Source organism: Hyla sarda, chromosome 3 (assembly GCF_029499605.1).
Source record: "Hyla sarda isolate aHylSar1 chromosome 3, aHylSar1.hap1, whole genome shotgun sequence".
NCBI classification, from domain to species: Eukaryota; Metazoa; Chordata; class Amphibia; order Anura; family Hylidae; genus Hyla; species Hyla sarda.
Genome location: NC_079191.1, coordinates 438767446 through 438785988, shown reverse-complemented (window position 1 = coordinate 438785988; position 18543 = coordinate 438767446). Strand labels below are relative to the sequence as shown.

Genomic DNA, 18543 nt, shown 5'->3' with positions numbered 1-18543 from the left:
ATTTGAATGACTTCTAGATATTGGCAGAAATGCCTGGACTGGTAGCCAGAAATGCCCTTGAATGGGCACTATATAATGCCATATGGTGACAGGCAATGCATTTAACCCAATGGAACGTGATGCCATCTGGTGGCCAATAATGCATTTGAACGAGCACTAGGTATCGCCATCGGGTGGCCAGCAATGCATTTTAATGAGCACTAGATATTGCCATCTGGTGGCCAGCAATGCATTTGAATGAGCACTAGATATCGCCATCTGGTCACCAATAATGCATTTGAATGACTTCTAGATATTGACATCTGGTGACCAGAAATGCCCTTGAATGGGCACTATATAATGCCATATGGTGACAGGCAATGCATTTAACCCAATGGAACGTGATGCCATCTGGTGGCCAATAATGCATTTGTTCGAACACAACATCATGCCATCTAGTGCCCAGCTATGCATTTAATTCTGTACAAAGTCACACTATATCTATATTGTAGGTAAAGTAACTGTAATCTGTCAGCTCTAGCTCAATCTAAGAGCTCAAGTGCCAAGGAGGCGGTGCCAAGCTGCAGTGTGTACGTCTCCCGCATCCCCATCCCTCCTAGCACTGGCCCCTGTTTGTTAATCAGTAAAGGGTGGGGGAGAAGGCATATACACTGGAGCTTAGCACCGCCTCCTTGATACTTAAGTCCTGTACATATCATTTAGGGCTTACCGATTCCCTTTAAGGGTTAGTTCACACATACACAGATTTGATGCACAGGATTTGATGCTGCAGATTTCAATGTAAACTAAATGACTGAGCACAGCTTCTAATCTGCAGTTACAAATCCTGCTAATTTATGTATTAAACATTTTTCATTCTAGTTTTCTTCTGATATTTCAGTGTAAATCCTGAATTGGAACTTGGTGGGTGGGGCTGTGCTGCTCATGGGTGGAGTCATGAGATTTACAAATGCAATTTTTAAGTTTATGGCAGTTATAAGATGATTTTAAAGGGGTATTCCGCCCACAGACATGTTTAGAACGCTGGGTTTGGGCGGGCGGAGATGTGAAGTGAGGCCACACCCCTTAATGATGTCACGCCTCTGGCCGCCCAAACCAAGCGGAATACCCTTTTAAAAGCCTGGGCCTCATGTACGAGCCTCCATATTCCCTCTCTACATGAATATGTATTGTTTGTCTTCATATGAATCAGACTTGTAGAATTACAATCTGTAGATTTACGACCGTCATACCGTGAAAAGCCTCAAACGCATAAAATAAAGGAAATAAATTGCTCAGCGATGTAAGGAATATTTGCAGAGTTGCTATGACGATGTCATAACGAGTTCCGAAAGTGAAGATCGGAGACATTGTTTAATCAAGTCTGAAATGTTTCATATATGAGAAGTAAATGCGGAGAGTGACCTGACGAGAGTGCGCGAGGCCTCAGCTTATGTCCGCGAGATGGAGACATGGAGTCATGGAGAGGTCACGGTCACGGTCACGCATGGGATATACAGTGCTTTGCATAAGTATTCATCCCCTTGGACTTTTCTGAACTGTGACATGCTATAGATTAAAATGTATTTAATTGCATTGACCGACATAAAATAGTCCATCATTTGAAAGGGTGTGGAGGGGGGGATATTACACGGATTTTAAGTGTTAAATGGGCACTGTCACTAAAACGAAATTTTGCTATTGCTCTCCTTATGGTAGATATAAAAATCTTTCTAATGTACTTTGATTAAAGAAATTATGTTTTCTATGTTTTATTTGTGTTTAACCTCTTAAGGATGCAGGACATACAAGTACGCCCTGACATCCTTGTACTTAAAGACTCAGGGCGTACCTGTACGCCCTGGTCCTTTTTTGCGGGTTTAAACCATTCTGTCCAGCGGAGACCCATGGCTAATGCCATGCACCGCTGTTCGGGCCAATGCCCGGCATTAACCCCTTTGATCTCGGCGTCTAAAACGAAAGTGAAAGAATCCTGGCAGCTTAGTGGAGCTGAGTGGGACTATCGCATCAAAATCGCGATGTCCCGATCAGCTTACCGGACGATGAAAGGGTCTTCACCTGCCTCCTCGTCGTCCGTTCGGCGATCTGCTGCTCCATGCCAGGAGCAGCAGAGCGGCAGTAACACTGATCAATGCTATGACATAGCATTGATCAGTGTATGCAATCAAAAGATTGCATGTAATAGTAAAAAAAAAAAAAAACAAGTGTAAAAATAAAAGTTAATAAAAGTTCATTAGCCCTTTCCCTGTTAAAAGTTTAAATCACCCACCTTTTCCCATTTCTTAAATAAAATAATATGATAAAGAATAAATATAATCATATGTGGTATCGCCGTGTGTGTAAATGTCCGAACTATTAAAATATAAGGTTAGCTAAACCGCACGGTCGATGGCGAACATGTAAAAATTGGGCATTTTTGGTCACTTCATATACCATAAAAACAACTAATAAAAAGCGATCAAAAAGTCCCATCAAAACAAAAATTATACTGATATGCGGAAAAATAAAAAAGTTATGGGGGTCAGAAGATGACAATTATACATACTAATTTTGGTGCATATAGTTATAATTTTTTTAAAGTAGTAAAATAAACAAAACCTATATAAATTGGGTATCCTTGTAATCGTATGGACCTACAGAATAAAGATAATGGCCCTCATTTACTATTGCAAACCAAACATGTCTTGTCGGGTTGTGCGCTAGATTCTGCGAATTGAAAAAACCTGACTAACTCTCCATTTTGCTTTAAAAAAAATCCGGAAAAGGGGCGTGACCGCTGGGAAAGCGGCGTGGTCTCTTAAAAGGGGCGTGTTCCCGACATTTTCACAAAAACCCAACATATTTACTAAAATTTCCACAAAAAATGAAAATTATTTTGAGTCCTTAAGGGGTTAAAAAAGCTACCACTAAGTGTCTCCCTACTTGTCCAGAGCAGATTTTCCCCCATATCTTGCAGAACTCCTGTTGGCCTGGCAGAAGTCCAAAATCAGGAAATGCAGTCTGGAGAGCTGAGGGGTGTGTGTGCAGCCTTAGCCAATCATAGCTCATCTCACACTGAACTGCTCTGGGCTGTGTGTAGCAGAGGGAGGGAGGAAGTTCTCCCCTGTATGACTTCAGATGATGTCACGCCTGCTGGGGAACGCCCCTTCCCAGTCTGTGAATCTGACATTTAACAAGATCATGAGAGGTACTCTTCAATATGTATTTCATTGTAATGACTGACATTAAATATTCCATCATTTAAAAAGGGGGGGGGGGAGAATATTACACGTATTTTAAGTGTTAAGTGCGTATGTATTCACCCCCTATACTATCAAACCTAACAGAGATCAGGTGCAACCAATTGCCTTCACAAGTCACATAAGCAGTAAATAGGCTCCACCTGTCTGAAATGTAAAGGAGATATACAGCCAAAAGTGGTTAAAAAACTACTTAAATATGAGATATATACATAAGCTCACCATGATTCCACCAGGCATCCCAGCTGATTTGTTTCAAAATTAGACCCCCATAGCCCCCATAAACAAGCTTTGAAAATCCTGCAAAGAAAAATCTACACATTGGGCTTGTCTGCTGTGTGAGCTGCAGGAAGGGGCTGCTGTGAGAGTGAGCAGTGAGGGGGGTATGTTGCTCTCCAGCCAATCAGGGACACTCAAGGCATACTGAAGCTGTGAAGTGTTGTCTATGGGAGACACTAATCATAAGTGTGATAAGATCTCCTGGACTTCCTGCCTGGAGAGAAACAGGGTATGTGCTCAGCAATTTCACATTGATAAGTTATATAACTTTATCATGTGCAGCTATATAAAGGTAATTTAATTTGGCTGGAGTTCTCTTTTAATCTCAGAACAATAACAACTGTTCTGTGCAGGCCTTAGAGTCTGTTAGAGAGCATTATTGAACAAACAGCAGCATGAAAACCAAGGAGCTCACCAAACAAGTCAAGGATAAAGTTATGGGGAAGTTAGGTTACACAGAGATATCCCAAGCTTTGAACATCTCACAGAGCACCATAAAATCCATCATCAGAACATGGAAAGAATATGGCACAACCGCAAGCCTACCAAGACAAGGCCATCCACCCAAATTGCGTGGACTGGAGCTAGAATTAAGGACAGCGACTGAAGATACATATCTGTCCTGTATGGATGTAGACCCCTGTATGGATGTAGACTCCTGTATGGATGTAGACCCCTGTATGGATGTAGACCCCTGTATGGATGTAGACCCCTGTATGGATGTAGACCCCTGTATGGATGTAGACCCCTGTATGGATATAGACCCCTGTATGGATGTAGACTCCTGTATGGATGTAGGCTCCTGTATGGATGTAGGCTCCTGTATGGATGTAGCCTCCTGTATGGATGTAGGCTCCTGTATGGATGTAGGCTCCTGTATGGATGTAGCCTCCTGTATGGATGTAGCCTCCTGTATGGATGTAGGCTCCTGTATGGATGTAGCCTCCTGTATGGATGTAGCCCCCTGTATGGATGTAGCCTCCTGTATGGATGTAGGCTCCTGTTTGGATGTAGGCCCCTGTATGGATGTAGACCCCTGTATGGATGTAGACCCCCGTATGGATGTAGACTCCTGTATGGATGTAGACCCCTGTATGGATGTAGACCCCTGTATGGATGTAGACCCCTGTATGGATGTAGGCTCCTGTATGGATTTAGCCTCCTGTATGGATGTAGACTCCTGTATGGATGAAGGCTCCTGTATGGATGTAGCCTCCTGTATGGATGTAGCCTCCTGTATGGATGTAGGCTCCTGTATGGATGTAGGCTCCTGTATGGATGTAGGCTCCTGTATGGATGTAGCCCCCTGTATGGATGTAGCCCCCGGTATGGATGTAGCCTCCTGTATGGATGTAGCCTCCTGTATGGATGTAGGCTCCTGTTTGGATGTAGGCTCCTGTATGGATGTAGACCCCTGTATGGATGTAGACCCCTGTATGGATGTAGGCTCCTGTATGGATGTAGCCTCCTGTATGGATGTAGACTCCTGTATGGATGTAGACTCCTGTATGGATGTAGACTCCTGTATGGATGTAGCCTCCTTGTCACGCCGAGCGCTCCGGGTCCCGCTGCCTTCCCGGAGCGCTCACGGCGTTCCTCTGGCTGCAGAGCTGTAGGCTCCTGTATGGATGTAGCCCCCTGTATGGATGTAGCCTCCTGTATGGATGTAGGCTCCTGTATGGATGTAGACCCCTGTATGGATGTAGCCTCCTGTATGGATGTAGCCCCCTGTATGGATGTAGCCCCCTGTATGGATGTAGGCTCCTGTATGGATGTAGCCTCCTGTATGGATGTAGCCTCCTGTATGGATGTAGGCTCCTGTATGGATGTAGCCTCCTGTATGGATGTAGCCCCCTGTATGGATGTAGCGTCCTGTATGGATGTAGCCTCCTGTATGGATGTAGGCTCCTGTTTGGATGTAGGCTCCTGTATGGATGTAGACCCCTGTATGGATGTAGACCCCTGTATGGATGTAGGCTCCTGTATGGATGTAGCCTCCTGTATGGATGTAGACTCCTGTATGGATCTAGACCCCTGTATGGATGTAGACTCCTGTATGGATGTAGACTCCTGTTTGGATGTAGGCTCCTGTATGGATGTAGACCCCTGTATGGATGTAGACCCCTGTATGGATGTAGACTCCTGTATGGATGTAGACTCCTGTATGGATGTAGACTCCTGTATGGATGTAGCCTCCTGGTCACGCCGAGCGCTCCGGGTCCCGCTGCCTTCCCGGAGCGCTCACGGCGTTCCTCTGGCTGCAGAGCTCCGGTCGGCATTGCAGACCGCGAGCGCTGCTCTCTGGTCCCCGGAGGGGACGCGATCCGAGGCACGGCTCGTGTCCGCCCTCGGATTGCACCCCGTCTCACTCACCTCTCGCCCCCGTCTGCTTCCTCCCGATGCGCGCGGCCCAGCTCCCGACTTGCTTAAATTTAAAGGTCCAGTGCACCACTAATTGGTTCCATGCCCAATCACTCCCTAACCTATAAAAACCCACTTCCCCTTCCTCTCCTCGCCGGATCTTGTTGCCTTGTGCCCTGAGAAAGCGTTATAGTGTGTCCCAAGCCTGTGTACCTTGACCTTCTGCTGTTGCCCCTGACTACGAACCTCACTGCCTGCCCTGACCTTCTGCTACGTCTGACCTCGCCTCTGTCTAGTCCTTGTGTACCGCGCCAGTCTCAGCTGCCAGAGAGGTCGAGTCGCTACTGGGGAACACGACCTGGTAGTTACTGCCGCAGCAAGTCCATCCTGCTTTGCGGCGGGCTCAGGTGAACACCAGTCACTGCTTAGAACCGATTCCCCAGTACGGCCCGCGTCATCGCCTCTCTGGTACAGGGGATCCACCTCCAGTGTCATCACCAGCTGCTAGCCTGGATCCTGACAGTAGATCCGGCCATGGATCCCGCTGAGGTACCGCTGCCAAGCCTCGCTGATCTCACCTCCGTGGTTGCCCAGCAGTCCCAGCAAATTGCTCAACTAGGACAGCAGCTGTCTCAGTTGACCGCCATGATTCAACAGCTCCTGCCTCCACAGCCTCAACTGCCAGCTCCAGCATCTCCTCCTCTCCGAGCTGCTGCTTCTTCCACTAGAGTCCGCCTGTCTCTCCCAGATAAGTTTGACGGGGACTCTAAAAATTGCAGGGGATTCCTGTCCCAATGCTTCCTGCACTTGGAGATGTTGTCTGACCAATTCCCCACTGAACGGTCTAAGGTGGCGTTCGTTGTCAGTCTACTTTCCGGGAAGGCCTTGGCCTGGGCCACGCCGCTTTGGGACCGCAACGATCCTGCCACTGCCTCAGTCCAGTCCTTCTTTTCTGAAGTCCGCAGTGTCTTTGAGGAACCTGCCCGTGCCTCATCCGCAGAAACTGCTTTACTGAACCTTGTCCAAGGAGACTCAACCGTGGGCGAATATGCCATACAATTCCAGACTTTGGCCGCTGAGTTGGCCTGGAACAATGAAGCTCTCTGTGCAACCTTTAAAAAAGGTTTATCCAGCCATATCAAGGATTGTCTGGCTGCACGAGAGATACCCTCCTCCCTGACTGAACTAATCCACCTGGCTACCCGCATTGATATGCGCTACATTGAGAGACGTCAGGAGCTCCGCCAGGAGAAAGATCTCGTTCGCACCAGGCGATACTTGCGCCTGGCTCCTCTCTTCCAGCATCCTTTGCAGCCTGTTACTGTGCCTCCCGCTGAGGAGGCCATGCAAGTGGACCGGTCTCGCCTGACCCAGCAAGAGAGGACTCGCCGGAGGAACGAGAACTTATGCCTATACTGTGCGAGCTCTGAACATTTCCTAAAGGACTGTCCCATTCGTCCTCAGCGTCAGGGAAACGCTCACACCTAGTGATCGTGGGAGAGGCATCACTGGGTGTAAATTCTTCCTCTCCACGCCTGACTATTCCAGTGCGGATTTCTCCAGCTGATAAAGCCTCCTTCTCTGCGGAGGCATTCTTGGACTCTGGTGTAACAGGAAATTTCATAAAAGCCTCCTTCATCAACCGGTTTAACATCCCTGTTGTCCGTCTAGTCAAGCTCTTCTACATTTCCTCAGTTAACGGAGAACACCTGAATTCTACCGTGCGTTACCGCATGGCCCCCGTACGCATGACCGTAGGGGTTCTCCATCAAGAAAGGATTGAGTTCTTTGTCCTGCCTAATTGCACCTCAGACATCCTTCTTGGCTTACCCTGGCTCCAGCGGCATTCTCCTACCCTCGACTGGACCACGGGGGACATAAAATCCTGGGGTTCTTCCTGCCACTCACGCTGCCTTCAGTCGCTTCCCACCAGCCAAGTCTCTGTTGCTTCTCCTTTGCTCGGTCTTCCAAAGGCCTATCAAGACTTTTCTGATGTCTTTTGCAAAAAACAGGCAGAGGTCTTACCACCACATAGGCCCTACGACTGCCCTATTGACTTGCTACCTGGGACCACACCGCCCCGTGGCAGGATTGACCCTCTCTCCGCTCCTGAAACGGAGGCCATGACGGAATATATTCAGGAGAATCTCAAAAAAGGTTTCATCAGGAAGTCGTCTTCTCCTGCTGGAGCAGGATTCTTCTTTGTTGCCAAGAAGGATGGGTCGCTACGCCCTTGTATTGACTACCGCAGACTCAATAAGATCACTATAAAGAACCACTACCCTCTGCCACTCATCTCAGAACTCTTTGACCGGCTGCGCGGAGCAAAGATTTTTACCAAGCTTGACCTCAGGGGCGCGTACAATCTCATCAGAATTCGTGAAGGAGATGAGTGGAAAACTGCTTTTAACACTAGAGATGGTCACTTCGAATACCTGGTCATGCCATTCGGTCTTTGCAACGCCCCCGCAGTCTTCCAAGACTTTGTCAATGCGATCTTCCAGGACTTGTTGTATACCTGCGTGGTGGTCTATCTCGATGACATTCTAATCTTCTCCTCCAACCTAGAGGAACACCGCCTCCATGTTCACCAAGTGCTCCAGCGCCTCCGAGTTCACCATCTCTACGCCAAAATTGAGAAATGCCTCTTTGAACGTACCTGTCTTCCTTTCCTAGGATATCTTGTCTCAGGACAGGGCCTTCAAATGGACCCCGATAAGCTCTCCGCAGTCTTGGATTGGCCACGCCCCTCTGGACTTCGCTCTATCCAGCGCTTCCTCGGATTCGCTAATTACTACCGTCAGTTTATCCCCCACTTCTCCACTATCGTGGCCCCCATAGTGGCCCTGACCAAGAAAGATGCGAATCCGAGATCCTGGCCTTCCCAAGCAGAAGAAGCTTTTACTCGCCTTAAGGCCGCCTTCGCCTGCGCACCAGTCTTGACTAGGCCTGATCCACTTAAGCCATTCTTCCTTGAGGTGGATGCCTCTTCAGTTGGAGCCGGGGCGGTTCTTCTTCAGAAAAAATGCTAAAGGAAAAAACGTCACTTGCGGTTTTTCTTCTAAAACATTTTCCCCTCCTGAAAAAAATTACGCTATTGGTGACCGAGAATTGCTGGCCATTAAAATGGCACTCGAGGAGTGGAGGCATCTCCTGGAAGGGTCTCTCCACCCGATCACCATCTACACTGACCACAAAAATCTGTCATACCTACAGTCCGTTCAGCGTTTAAATCCTCGCCAGGCCAGGTGGTCATTGTTCTTCGCTCGCTTTAATTTCCAGATACATTTTCGTCCTGCAGACAAGAATGTCAGGGCGGATGCCCTTTCTTGTTCCACTGATGCCACGGAGGCAGAAACCGCTCCTCAACACATCGTTTCCCCTGAGTGTCTGATCTCTGCTGCTCCGGCTTCCCTGGCACCAGTTCCTCTAGGAAAAACCTTTGTCCCTCCACGTCTTCGCCTCCGGATTCTCAAATGGGGTCACTCCTCCCATTTGGCGGGTCACGCTGGAGTCAAAAAATCCACTCAGTTGATTGCCAGACACTATTGGTGGCCTTCCCTTGAAAAAGATGTAACTGACTTCGTACGCTCCTGTACTGTCTGCGCACGTGATAAAATTCCTCGCCAAAGACCCGCGGGTCTTCTTCTTCCTCTGCCAGTTCCCGAACAGCCTTGGTCACACATAGCGATGGACTTCGTCACTGACCTTCCTGTATCCCATGGCAACACTGTCATCTGGGTGGTCGTTGATCGATTCTCCAAAATGTCCCATTTCGTTCCACTCCCTGGCCTCCCTTTTGCGCCACAATTGGCGAAGCATTTTTTTTGCACATTTTTCGTCTCCACGGACTGCCTACGCATATCGTCTCCGATAGAGGCGTTCAATTCGTCTCGAAATTCTGGAGAGCACTCTGCACCCAATTAAAGATTAAATTGAATCTTTCCTCCGCCTACCACCCGCAATCTAATGGACAAGTGGAGAGAGTAAACCAAATCCTTGGTGACTACCTGCGACATTTTGATTGGGTTGACCTGTTACCCTGGGCCGAATTCTCGTACAATTTCAAAGACTCTGAGTCATCCGCCAAGTCTCCATTCTTTGTGGTGTACGGCCGTCACCCACTTCCCCCCCTCCCTATCCCCACTTCGTCTGGAGTCCCTGCCTTAGATGATTTGACCCGAGACTTTTCCTCTATTTGGAAGGAGACTCAGAGGTCGCTCTCGCTGGCCTCCTCTCGTATGAAGAAATATGCGGACAAGAAGTGAATTCCTCCTGTCTTTGCCCCCGGTGACAAAGTGTGGCTCTCTGCCAAATATATTCGGTTCCGTGTCCCTAGCTACAAGCTGGGTCCACGTTACCTCGGGCCATTCAGGGTCAAAAGTCAAATCAACCCTGTCTCTTACAAGCTTCATCTTCCTCCTTCTCTTCGTATTCCTAACTCCTTTCATGTTTCCCTCCTCAAGCCTCTCATTCTTAACCGCTTTTTTCCCAAGGTCACCGTTCCTGCTCCTGTCTCGGGCTCCTCTGACGTCTTCTCGGTTAAAGAAATTCTCGCTTTGAAGATTGTCAGAGGTAAAAAAAAAATTCTTGTTGATTGGATGAATTGTGGTCCCGAGGAGAGGTCTTGGGAGCCAGAGGACAATATTCTAGATAAAGAACTCATCTACAGATTCCTCGGCTCCAAGAAGAGGGGGAGACCCAAGGGGGGGGTACTGTCACGCCGAGCGATCCGGGTCCCGCTCGGATTGCGCCCCGTCTCACTCACCTCTCGCCCCCGTCTGCTTCCTCCTGGCGTGCGCGGCCCCGCTCTCTAGGGCGCGCACGCGCCGACTTGCTTAAATTTAAAGGGCCAGTGCACCACTAATTGGTGCCTGGCCCAATCACTCCCTAACCTATAAAAACCCACTTCCCCTTCCTCTCCTCGCCGGATCTTGTTACCTTGTGCCCTGAGAAAGCGTTATAGTGTGTCCCAAGCCTGTGTACCTTGACCTTTTGCTGTTGCCCCTGACTACGAACCGCGCTGCCTGCCCTGACCGTCTGCTACGTCTGACCTCACCTCTGTCTAGTCCTTGTGTACCGCGCCAGTCTCAGCTGCCAGAGAGGTCGAGTCGCTACTGGGGAACACGACCTGGTAGTTACTGCCGCAGCAAGTCCATCCTGCTTTGCGGCGGGCTCTGGTGAACACCAGTAACTGCTTAGAACCGATTCCCCAGTACAGCCCGCGTCATCGCCTCTTTGGTAAAGGGGATCCACCTACAGTGTCATCACCAGCCGCTAGCCCGGATCCTGACACTCCTGTATGGATGTAGCCTCCTGTATGGATGTAGCCTCCTGTATGGATGTGGCCTCCTGTATGGATGTGGGCTCCTGTATGGATGTGGACTCCTGTATGGATGTAGCCTCCTGTATGGATGTAGACCCCTGTATGGATGTAGATTCCTGTATGGATGTAGGCTCCTGTATGGATGTAGACTCCTGTATGGATGTAGATCCCTGTATGGATGTAGGCTCCTGTATGGATGTAGACTCCTGTATGGATGTAGCCTCCTGTATGGATGTGGGCTCCTGTATGGATGTGGACTCCTGTATGGATGTAGGCTCCTGTATGGATGTAGACCCCTGTATGGATGTAGACCCCTGTATGGATGTAGGCTCCTGCATGGATGTAGGCTCCTGTATGGATGTAGACCCCTGTATGGATGTAGACCCCTGTATGGATGTGGACTCCTGTATGGATGTAGACCCCTGTATGGATGTAGACCCCTGTATGGATGTAGGCTCCTGTATGGATGTAGACTCCTGTATGGATGTAGACCCCTGTATGGATGTAGACCCCTGTATGGATGTAGACCCCTGTATGGACGTAGACCCCTGTATGGATGTAGGCTCCTGTGTGGATGTAGACCCCTGTATGGATGTAGACCCCTGTATAGATGTAGCCTCCTGTATGGATGTAGACCCCTGTATGGATGTAGACCCCTGTATGGATGTAGGCTCCTGTATGGATGTAGACCCCTGTATGGATGTAGACCCCTGTATGGATGTAGACCCCTGTATGGATGTAGGCTCCTGTATGGATGTAGACCTTGCTATGACTGGAGCACATGTGACAGAACTAACTAGAACAAATTTACATCCATCTCCTTCCCCAGGAGAGGAGGGCTGGACTTGTGACTGGCTCCTGCAATAATTGGCTAGGGGGCTGACATGTGACCAAATCATCATATAGCTGTACAATTAAATGCCAAACACGTGGAACCTATTAACCCTCCGTACTCTGGTTACCTCAGTGTATGCATAACATTTGCAATACTATCCAGCACTTGATTTATACATTGTACATCCAGCAAACCTCTAATTTCTTAAAGGGGTACTCCCTCCCCTCTTTTGTACCCTTTCCAAAAGATATTGGAAAAGATGTCTAGGGGCAGAGTACCCCTTTAAACTTTATTTACTGCGGCAGCAGGGGCAGCCATTCTGGAACACTACATATTTGCTCTTTTTGTACTTTTAATTGTTTTGTCTCTGGATTCTACAGCCCTATCAGTGTTTGTGTTAGGGACAGAGAGAGTTAGTTGTGTCTAGTGTTTGGGTCGATGCTCAAGACCACAAGGCATGTAACCATAATCCCATCACTGTCCAAGGTAATAAGGGATGCTACCATTGACCTCTATAACAACCTTGAGACCAGGGAACTAACCATAAACCCCATCACTGCCTAGATCACAATTATTATTAGTGGTCGCTTCAAAAAAGTAGACTGCCAGGGATGTATCCATAAACCCTGTCCCTTCCCTAGACCACCAGGGATGTATCCATAAACCCTGTCACTTCCCTACACCACCAGGGATGTATCCATAAACCCCGTCCCTTCCCTAGACCACCAGGGATGTATTCATAAACCATGTCCCTTCCCTAGACCACCAGGGATGTATCCATAAACCCTGTCACTTCCCTACACCACCAGGGATGTATCCATAAACCCCGTCCCTTCCCTAGACCACCAGGGATGTATCCATAAACCCTGTCCCTTCCCTAGACCACCAGGGATGTATCCATAAACCCTGTCCCTTCCCTAGACCACCAGGGATGTATCCATAAACCCTGTCCCTTCCCTAGACCACCAGGGATGTATCCATAAACCCCGTCCCTTCCCTAGACCACCAGGGATGTATCCATAAACCCTGTCCCTACCCTAGACCACCAGGGATGTATCCATAAACCCTGTCACTTCCCTAGACCACCAGGGATGTATCCATAAACCCTGTCCCTTCCCTAGACCACCAGGGATGTATTCATAAACCCTGTCCCTTCCCTAGACCACCAGGGATGTATCCATAAACCCCGTCACTTCCCTAGACCACCAGGGATGTATCCATAAACCCTGTCCCTTCCCTAGACCCCAGGGATGTATCCATAAACCCTGTCACTTCCCTAGACCACCAGGGATGTATTACTGACCTTTTCAACACCCTAGATCACCACAAAACTAAGTATAACCCCAATACTTCCCTATGCCACCAGGAACGTAAAGGGGTACTCCGGTGGAATTTTTTTTTTTTTTTTTTTATTAATGAACTGGTGTCAGAAAGTTAAACAGATTTGTAAATTACTTCTATTAAAAAATCTTTACCCTTCCGGTACTTTTTAGCAGCTGTATGCTACAGAGGAAATTATTTTCTTTTTGAATTTCTTTTTTGTCTCGACCACAGTGTTCTCTGCTGACACCTCTGTCCTGTCCGTGTCAGGAACTGTCCAGAGCAGGAGAAAATCCCCATAGCAAACCTATCCTGCTCTGGACAGTTCCTGACACGGACAGAGGTGTCAGCAGAGAACACTGTGGACAAGACAAAAAAAAAAAAAAAGGAATTAAAAAAAATAAGAATTTCCTCTGTAGCATACAGCTGCTAAAAAGTACTGGAAGGGTAAAGATTTTTTTTTATAGAAGTAATTTACAAATCTGTTTAACTTTCCGGCACCAGTTCATTTATAAAAAAAAAAAAAAGTTTTCCACTGGAATATCCCTTTAATTACTGTCTTATTCAACATCCTAGACCAGTGGTCTCCAACCTGCGGACCTCCAGATGTTGCAAAACTACAACTCCCAGCATGCCCGGACAGCCAACGGCTGTCCGGGCATGCTGGGAGTTGTAGTTTTGCAACATCTGGAGGTCCGCAGGTTGGAGACCACTGTCCTAGACCAACAGGGACCAAACTATAAACCCCATCACTGCCCTAGACCACCAGGGATGTACCCAAAAACCCTACAATTGGTATTACCTTGACTTTTAGGGATGTTACCCCTTGTTATAGGGGAACATCACGCTATCTGGTCTCCTGAAAATCACTGCAATCATTTCTCTCTTTTTTAGGAATAATGGGGGAGATTTATCAAAACCTGTGCTGAGGAAAACTTGGCCAGTTGCCCATAGCAACCAATCAGATCGCCTCTTTCATTTTTCACAGCAACCAATCAGATCGCTTCTTTCATTTTTCACAGGCCTTCATAAAAATGAAAGCAGCGATCTGATTGGTTGCTATGGGCAACCGGGCAAGTTTTCCTCTGCACAGGTTTTGATCAATCTCCCCCAATGAATGTATTCTGAGCAGACACCGGTTGTGCACCGGAGCCTTCGGTTGTCATGTGACCTCACTCTTTTCTCTACAGCATCTGTAGGGTTAACTTCGCCTGCGGACCCCCCCAAACTAGTTATTTCCAGCCAGGAATAAATTTGTGGCTCGGTGACTGTGCGATCACCGTCAGGCTGAGAAATGACACTGACTGTGGAGCCGGAGCGGCCGGTGGAAATGTCGATATTCTCCGCCGGTGACCTTGGTCACTTTGTCTCATTGGGCCCCAGGCGCCAAAAAATCCCAGGTCCCAAGCATGTCAGCGCGGAGCGCATTACTGTAAATTCCCAGATACAAGGCCGCTCACAGCTCTTTGTATTGGATTTGTGGTGTCCTGGAGAAGAAGAATGGCGCACGGAATCATTAACTCTACGATGCCTGGAGTCATTGTTAAAACCGGCAAAGGATTAATTTGACGCCGTAAGAATGGCGAAGAGTGATGTGCGTCAGGCATGCAAGTGACAGGGCTGCTGTGCGCCATTCTTATGAATCGTCTGGGACTTTTCCTATGGATTCCGATTGAATTATAATGTTTTTTTCCCCCTTAAAGGGGTACTCCGCCCTTCGACATCTTATAGGGGATAGGACGTCTGATCGCGGGGGTCTCGCCGCCGGGGACCCGCGTAATCTCAGCAGCGGCACCCCAGACATCCGGTGCACGGAGCGCACTTGGCTTCGTGCCGGATGACTGTCGATGCAGGGCGGAGGCTCGTAACGTCTACGCCCCCCCTCAATGCAAGTCTATGGGAGGGGGCGTCATGCCCCCTCCCATAGACTTGCATTGAGGGGGCGTGACGTGACGAGCGGGACGTGACGTCACGGCGCTCTGGCGCTGCACCCAACGCTCTAAACGAATGCCGGGGTACAAGATGTCTAGGGGGCGGAGTCACCCCTTTAACCCTTTCATGACGCGGCCAATTTATCATTTTTATATTCATACATACGAACAAGTAAGTTAAGCTCGACACTTCACTTCAAAGGGATTCCGCATTCACACGTCGGAATTTCCGCGTGCGGAATTCCGCTAGTGGAATTCCGCAAGCAGAAATTCTGAAGTGTGAATTGGAGGGCGAAATCCCATAGAAGTGTATTGGGCGGAAATCCGCTTGTGGAAATTCTGCCGTGTGGATAGACCCAAACTCTCCCTTTTCTGACCCCTTCTGACCTTTTATTATTCCGTATACACGGATGTATGAGGATCATTTTTTGCGCCGTGATCTGTAGTTTTATCAGTACAATTTTTGTTTTGATAGGACTTTTTGATCGCTTTTTATTCATTTTTTTTTTTTCCTGATACTTGAAGTGACCAAAAATCAGTCATTCCTGCATATGGCTTTTTTTTTAACATTTACGCTGTTCACAATGCGGGATCATAAACAATGCATTTTAATAGTTTGGACCTTTAACCACACGATGATACCAAATATGTTTATTTATTTTTGTTACAATTATTTTATTTAGAAAATGGATAAATGGGGTTTTACATCTTTATTGGGGAAAGGGCCGTACATAAAGAATGACAATCGCTATCAAGGAGGTGGCCGTGATGTCACCAGGGGCGTGGCCGTGATGTCACGACTCCCGCAGCCTGCACCCAGCATCCAGAACTAAATTTTAAGAATTTTGGGTGATATTTTTTCCCAATTTTAAAGGGGTACTCCACTGGGGGGAAAAAAATGCCGTATGTAAATTAACTGGTGCCAGAAAGTTAAACATATTTGTAAATTACTTCTACTAACAAATCTTAATCCTTCCAGTACTTATTAGCTGTTATTTGCTCCACAGGAAGTTCTTTTCTTTTTGAATTTCCTTTCTGTCTGACCACAGTGCTCTCTGCTGCTGACACCTCTGTCCATTTTAGGAACTGTCCAGAGCAGAAGAAAATCCCCATAGCAAACCTCTCCTGCACTGGACAGTTTCTGACATGGACAGAGGTGTCAGCAGAGAGCACTGTGGTCAGACAGAAAGGAAATTCAAAAAGAAAAGAACGTCCTGTGGAGCAAAGAGCAGCTAAGAAGTACTGGAAGGATTAAGATTTTTAATTAGAAGTGATCTACAAATATGTTTAACTTTCTGGCACCAGTTGATTTAAAGAAAAATATTACCCCTTTAAATATATTGTAAAATAATCCTGACATCTTTGCTATTTTTTATTCTCTCCACTAGGCCTAAAATAAGCTAAATCTTCCAGTTCTGTCTGTGATGATAAGAAGGAGGCTGCTAGAAAGTGATCTGTACAGCATTGCAGTGTATGGTGAAACCAGTAGCTAGAGATGACAAGCTCACAGCTCAGCCTTCCCCTCCGCTTTGCAAAAGTCGCAGAACACGCCCAGTGAAGTTTCCCATTCATGTGAACAGGACAATTCCTATTGTTTCCTATGTCAATTGGACATATAGCACAACTAGAAATGCAAATGAGCTCATTTGCATACTGGTTTGTTTTTAACGAAGAGATCTTGTATATTATTTATTTCAAACGTAACTACAAAGTTGGTGCGGCCGTAGCCCTTTGCTATAGCGAGCAGAGTTTTTAAAGCATTCCGCTGCTTCAGCCTTGTAGTTACCCTCTCACTATTTTAGTAACTGTTTTTGGATTTTTTATTCTTTTTTTTTATTTATTGGAAACTCTTTAAACCAACAGATTTAAGAAACCAAATTCTCAGACAGGATAGGCGGCGCCCTGAGGGCACTTACTCTACGTGTAATGTAATCTTAGATAAAGTCTGGTATTATTATGATGTTACCTCGTTACGTTTTATGTTTTCTTTGGTAAATGATCACAGACCGGGGCGTTTAGTATCCATCCGCCTCGTCCGCCATCATTAGGGAGTCTTTGGATCTTTGCAATGACTATAAAGAGATTCATTTTTGTGGCCCCCAAAGTCTCATTTTCAGCCGTCCGGTCCATTCTGGTATTTATTACCGCTCTGACAAATCATAATTCTTCATAGTTTTCCTTTTTTCGCATTTTTATGAGGAGCGATATTCACCTGAGTTCATTAAATTCTATCATTTTCTCCGGCCTCGGTAACACTTTAGCGCAGACGACGTCTTCATAACAAATATAAAATCTATTGTATGGATCGATGTCGTCTCCTGACGCTGTATTTGTCATCATTTTATTCTCTTTTTATTTCACCCAGTTTATTTGGAGGACTCTTTACCAGTCGAGGTTGGTGGAGGACCCTCTATGGGTGCAAACCTTCCTGAGGAGTGAAGTTCATGGGAAACTTAAAGGGGTACTCCGTCCGTAGACATCTTATACCCTATCCAAAAAATAAGATGTCTGATCACAGCGGTCCCGCCACTGGGAACCCCCCGCGATCCCCATGCTGCACCCGGTGTTCGTTTAGAGCGTCGGGTGCAGTGCAGGAGGCTCGTTAAATCAAGGCCGTGCCCCGCTTATAACGTCACAGCCACGCCCCCTCAAGGCAAGTCTATGGGAGGGGGCGTGACGGCCATCACGCCCGCTCCCATAGACTTGCAATTAGGGGGCATGGCCTTTGCGTCACGAGCCTCCACCCCGCATTGACGTTGAAGTTGGCTCCTTGCACCGGATGTCTGTGGTGGTGCAGCCGAGATCGCGGGGGTCCCCAGGGGCGGGACCCACACAATCAGACATCTTATACCCTATCCTTTGGATAGGGGATAAGATGTCTAGGGGCGGAGTACCCCTTTAACCAACCTCAAGTGGGTTTGTCTTCTACAGGTACAGTCCTCCCGATAGCCTCTGAGCGGCAACTCCACTGCAATATTCGGCAAGGCAAGGGGTCAGTACTCTCAGACACAATACAAGGTCACGAGGTCAACAGCCATAACCAGGGAGAAGCGCAAAAGCTCAAAAAAGGATCAGAGCCTTTCAATTAGAGCGATGCTGATCCTGTGCTACATATTGAGATACGATAGAGGATGTGTCGCCCTTCAATTAAGTGAACAGTGCACCTGACAAGGCCAAAACTCAGGATTACTTGGGGATACACTATAAGATCAGCAACATGATCAGCAACCTGCAGATTGGGATTTGTATAAA

General features: G+C 47.5%; 1 protein-coding gene and 1 long non-coding RNA gene across 5 annotated transcripts in view; one reads left to right on the top strand and one right to left on the bottom strand.

Annotated features, from left to right (window-relative positions):
• Window positions 1-11156: 11156 nt before the first annotated feature.
• On the bottom strand, window positions 11157-12104 carry LOC130361090 (300 kDa antigen AG231-like). Its single transcript, XM_056563656.1, has one exon. The coding sequence runs from the start codon at window positions 12102-12104 to the stop codon at window positions 11157-11159; it is 948 nt and encodes a 315-aa protein (XP_056419631.1).
• Window positions 12105-14049: 1945 nt separating this feature from the next.
• The window catches only part of LOC130360898 (uncharacterized), a 16876-nt gene continuing 12382 nt past the window's right edge, over window positions 14050-18543 (top strand). Inside the window, exons 1-2 of one of the 4 annotated variants that reach the window (XR_008890859.1) lie at window positions 14050-14155; window positions 16680-16947. This is a non-coding gene — a long non-coding RNA (uncharacterized LOC130360898). Of the gene's footprint in view, window positions 14156-14415; window positions 14454-14509; window positions 14955-16679; window positions 16948-18543 lie in introns of those variants that run through there. The other 3 variants (XR_008890858.1, XR_008890861.1, XR_008890860.1) reach the window with 3 other exon arrangements.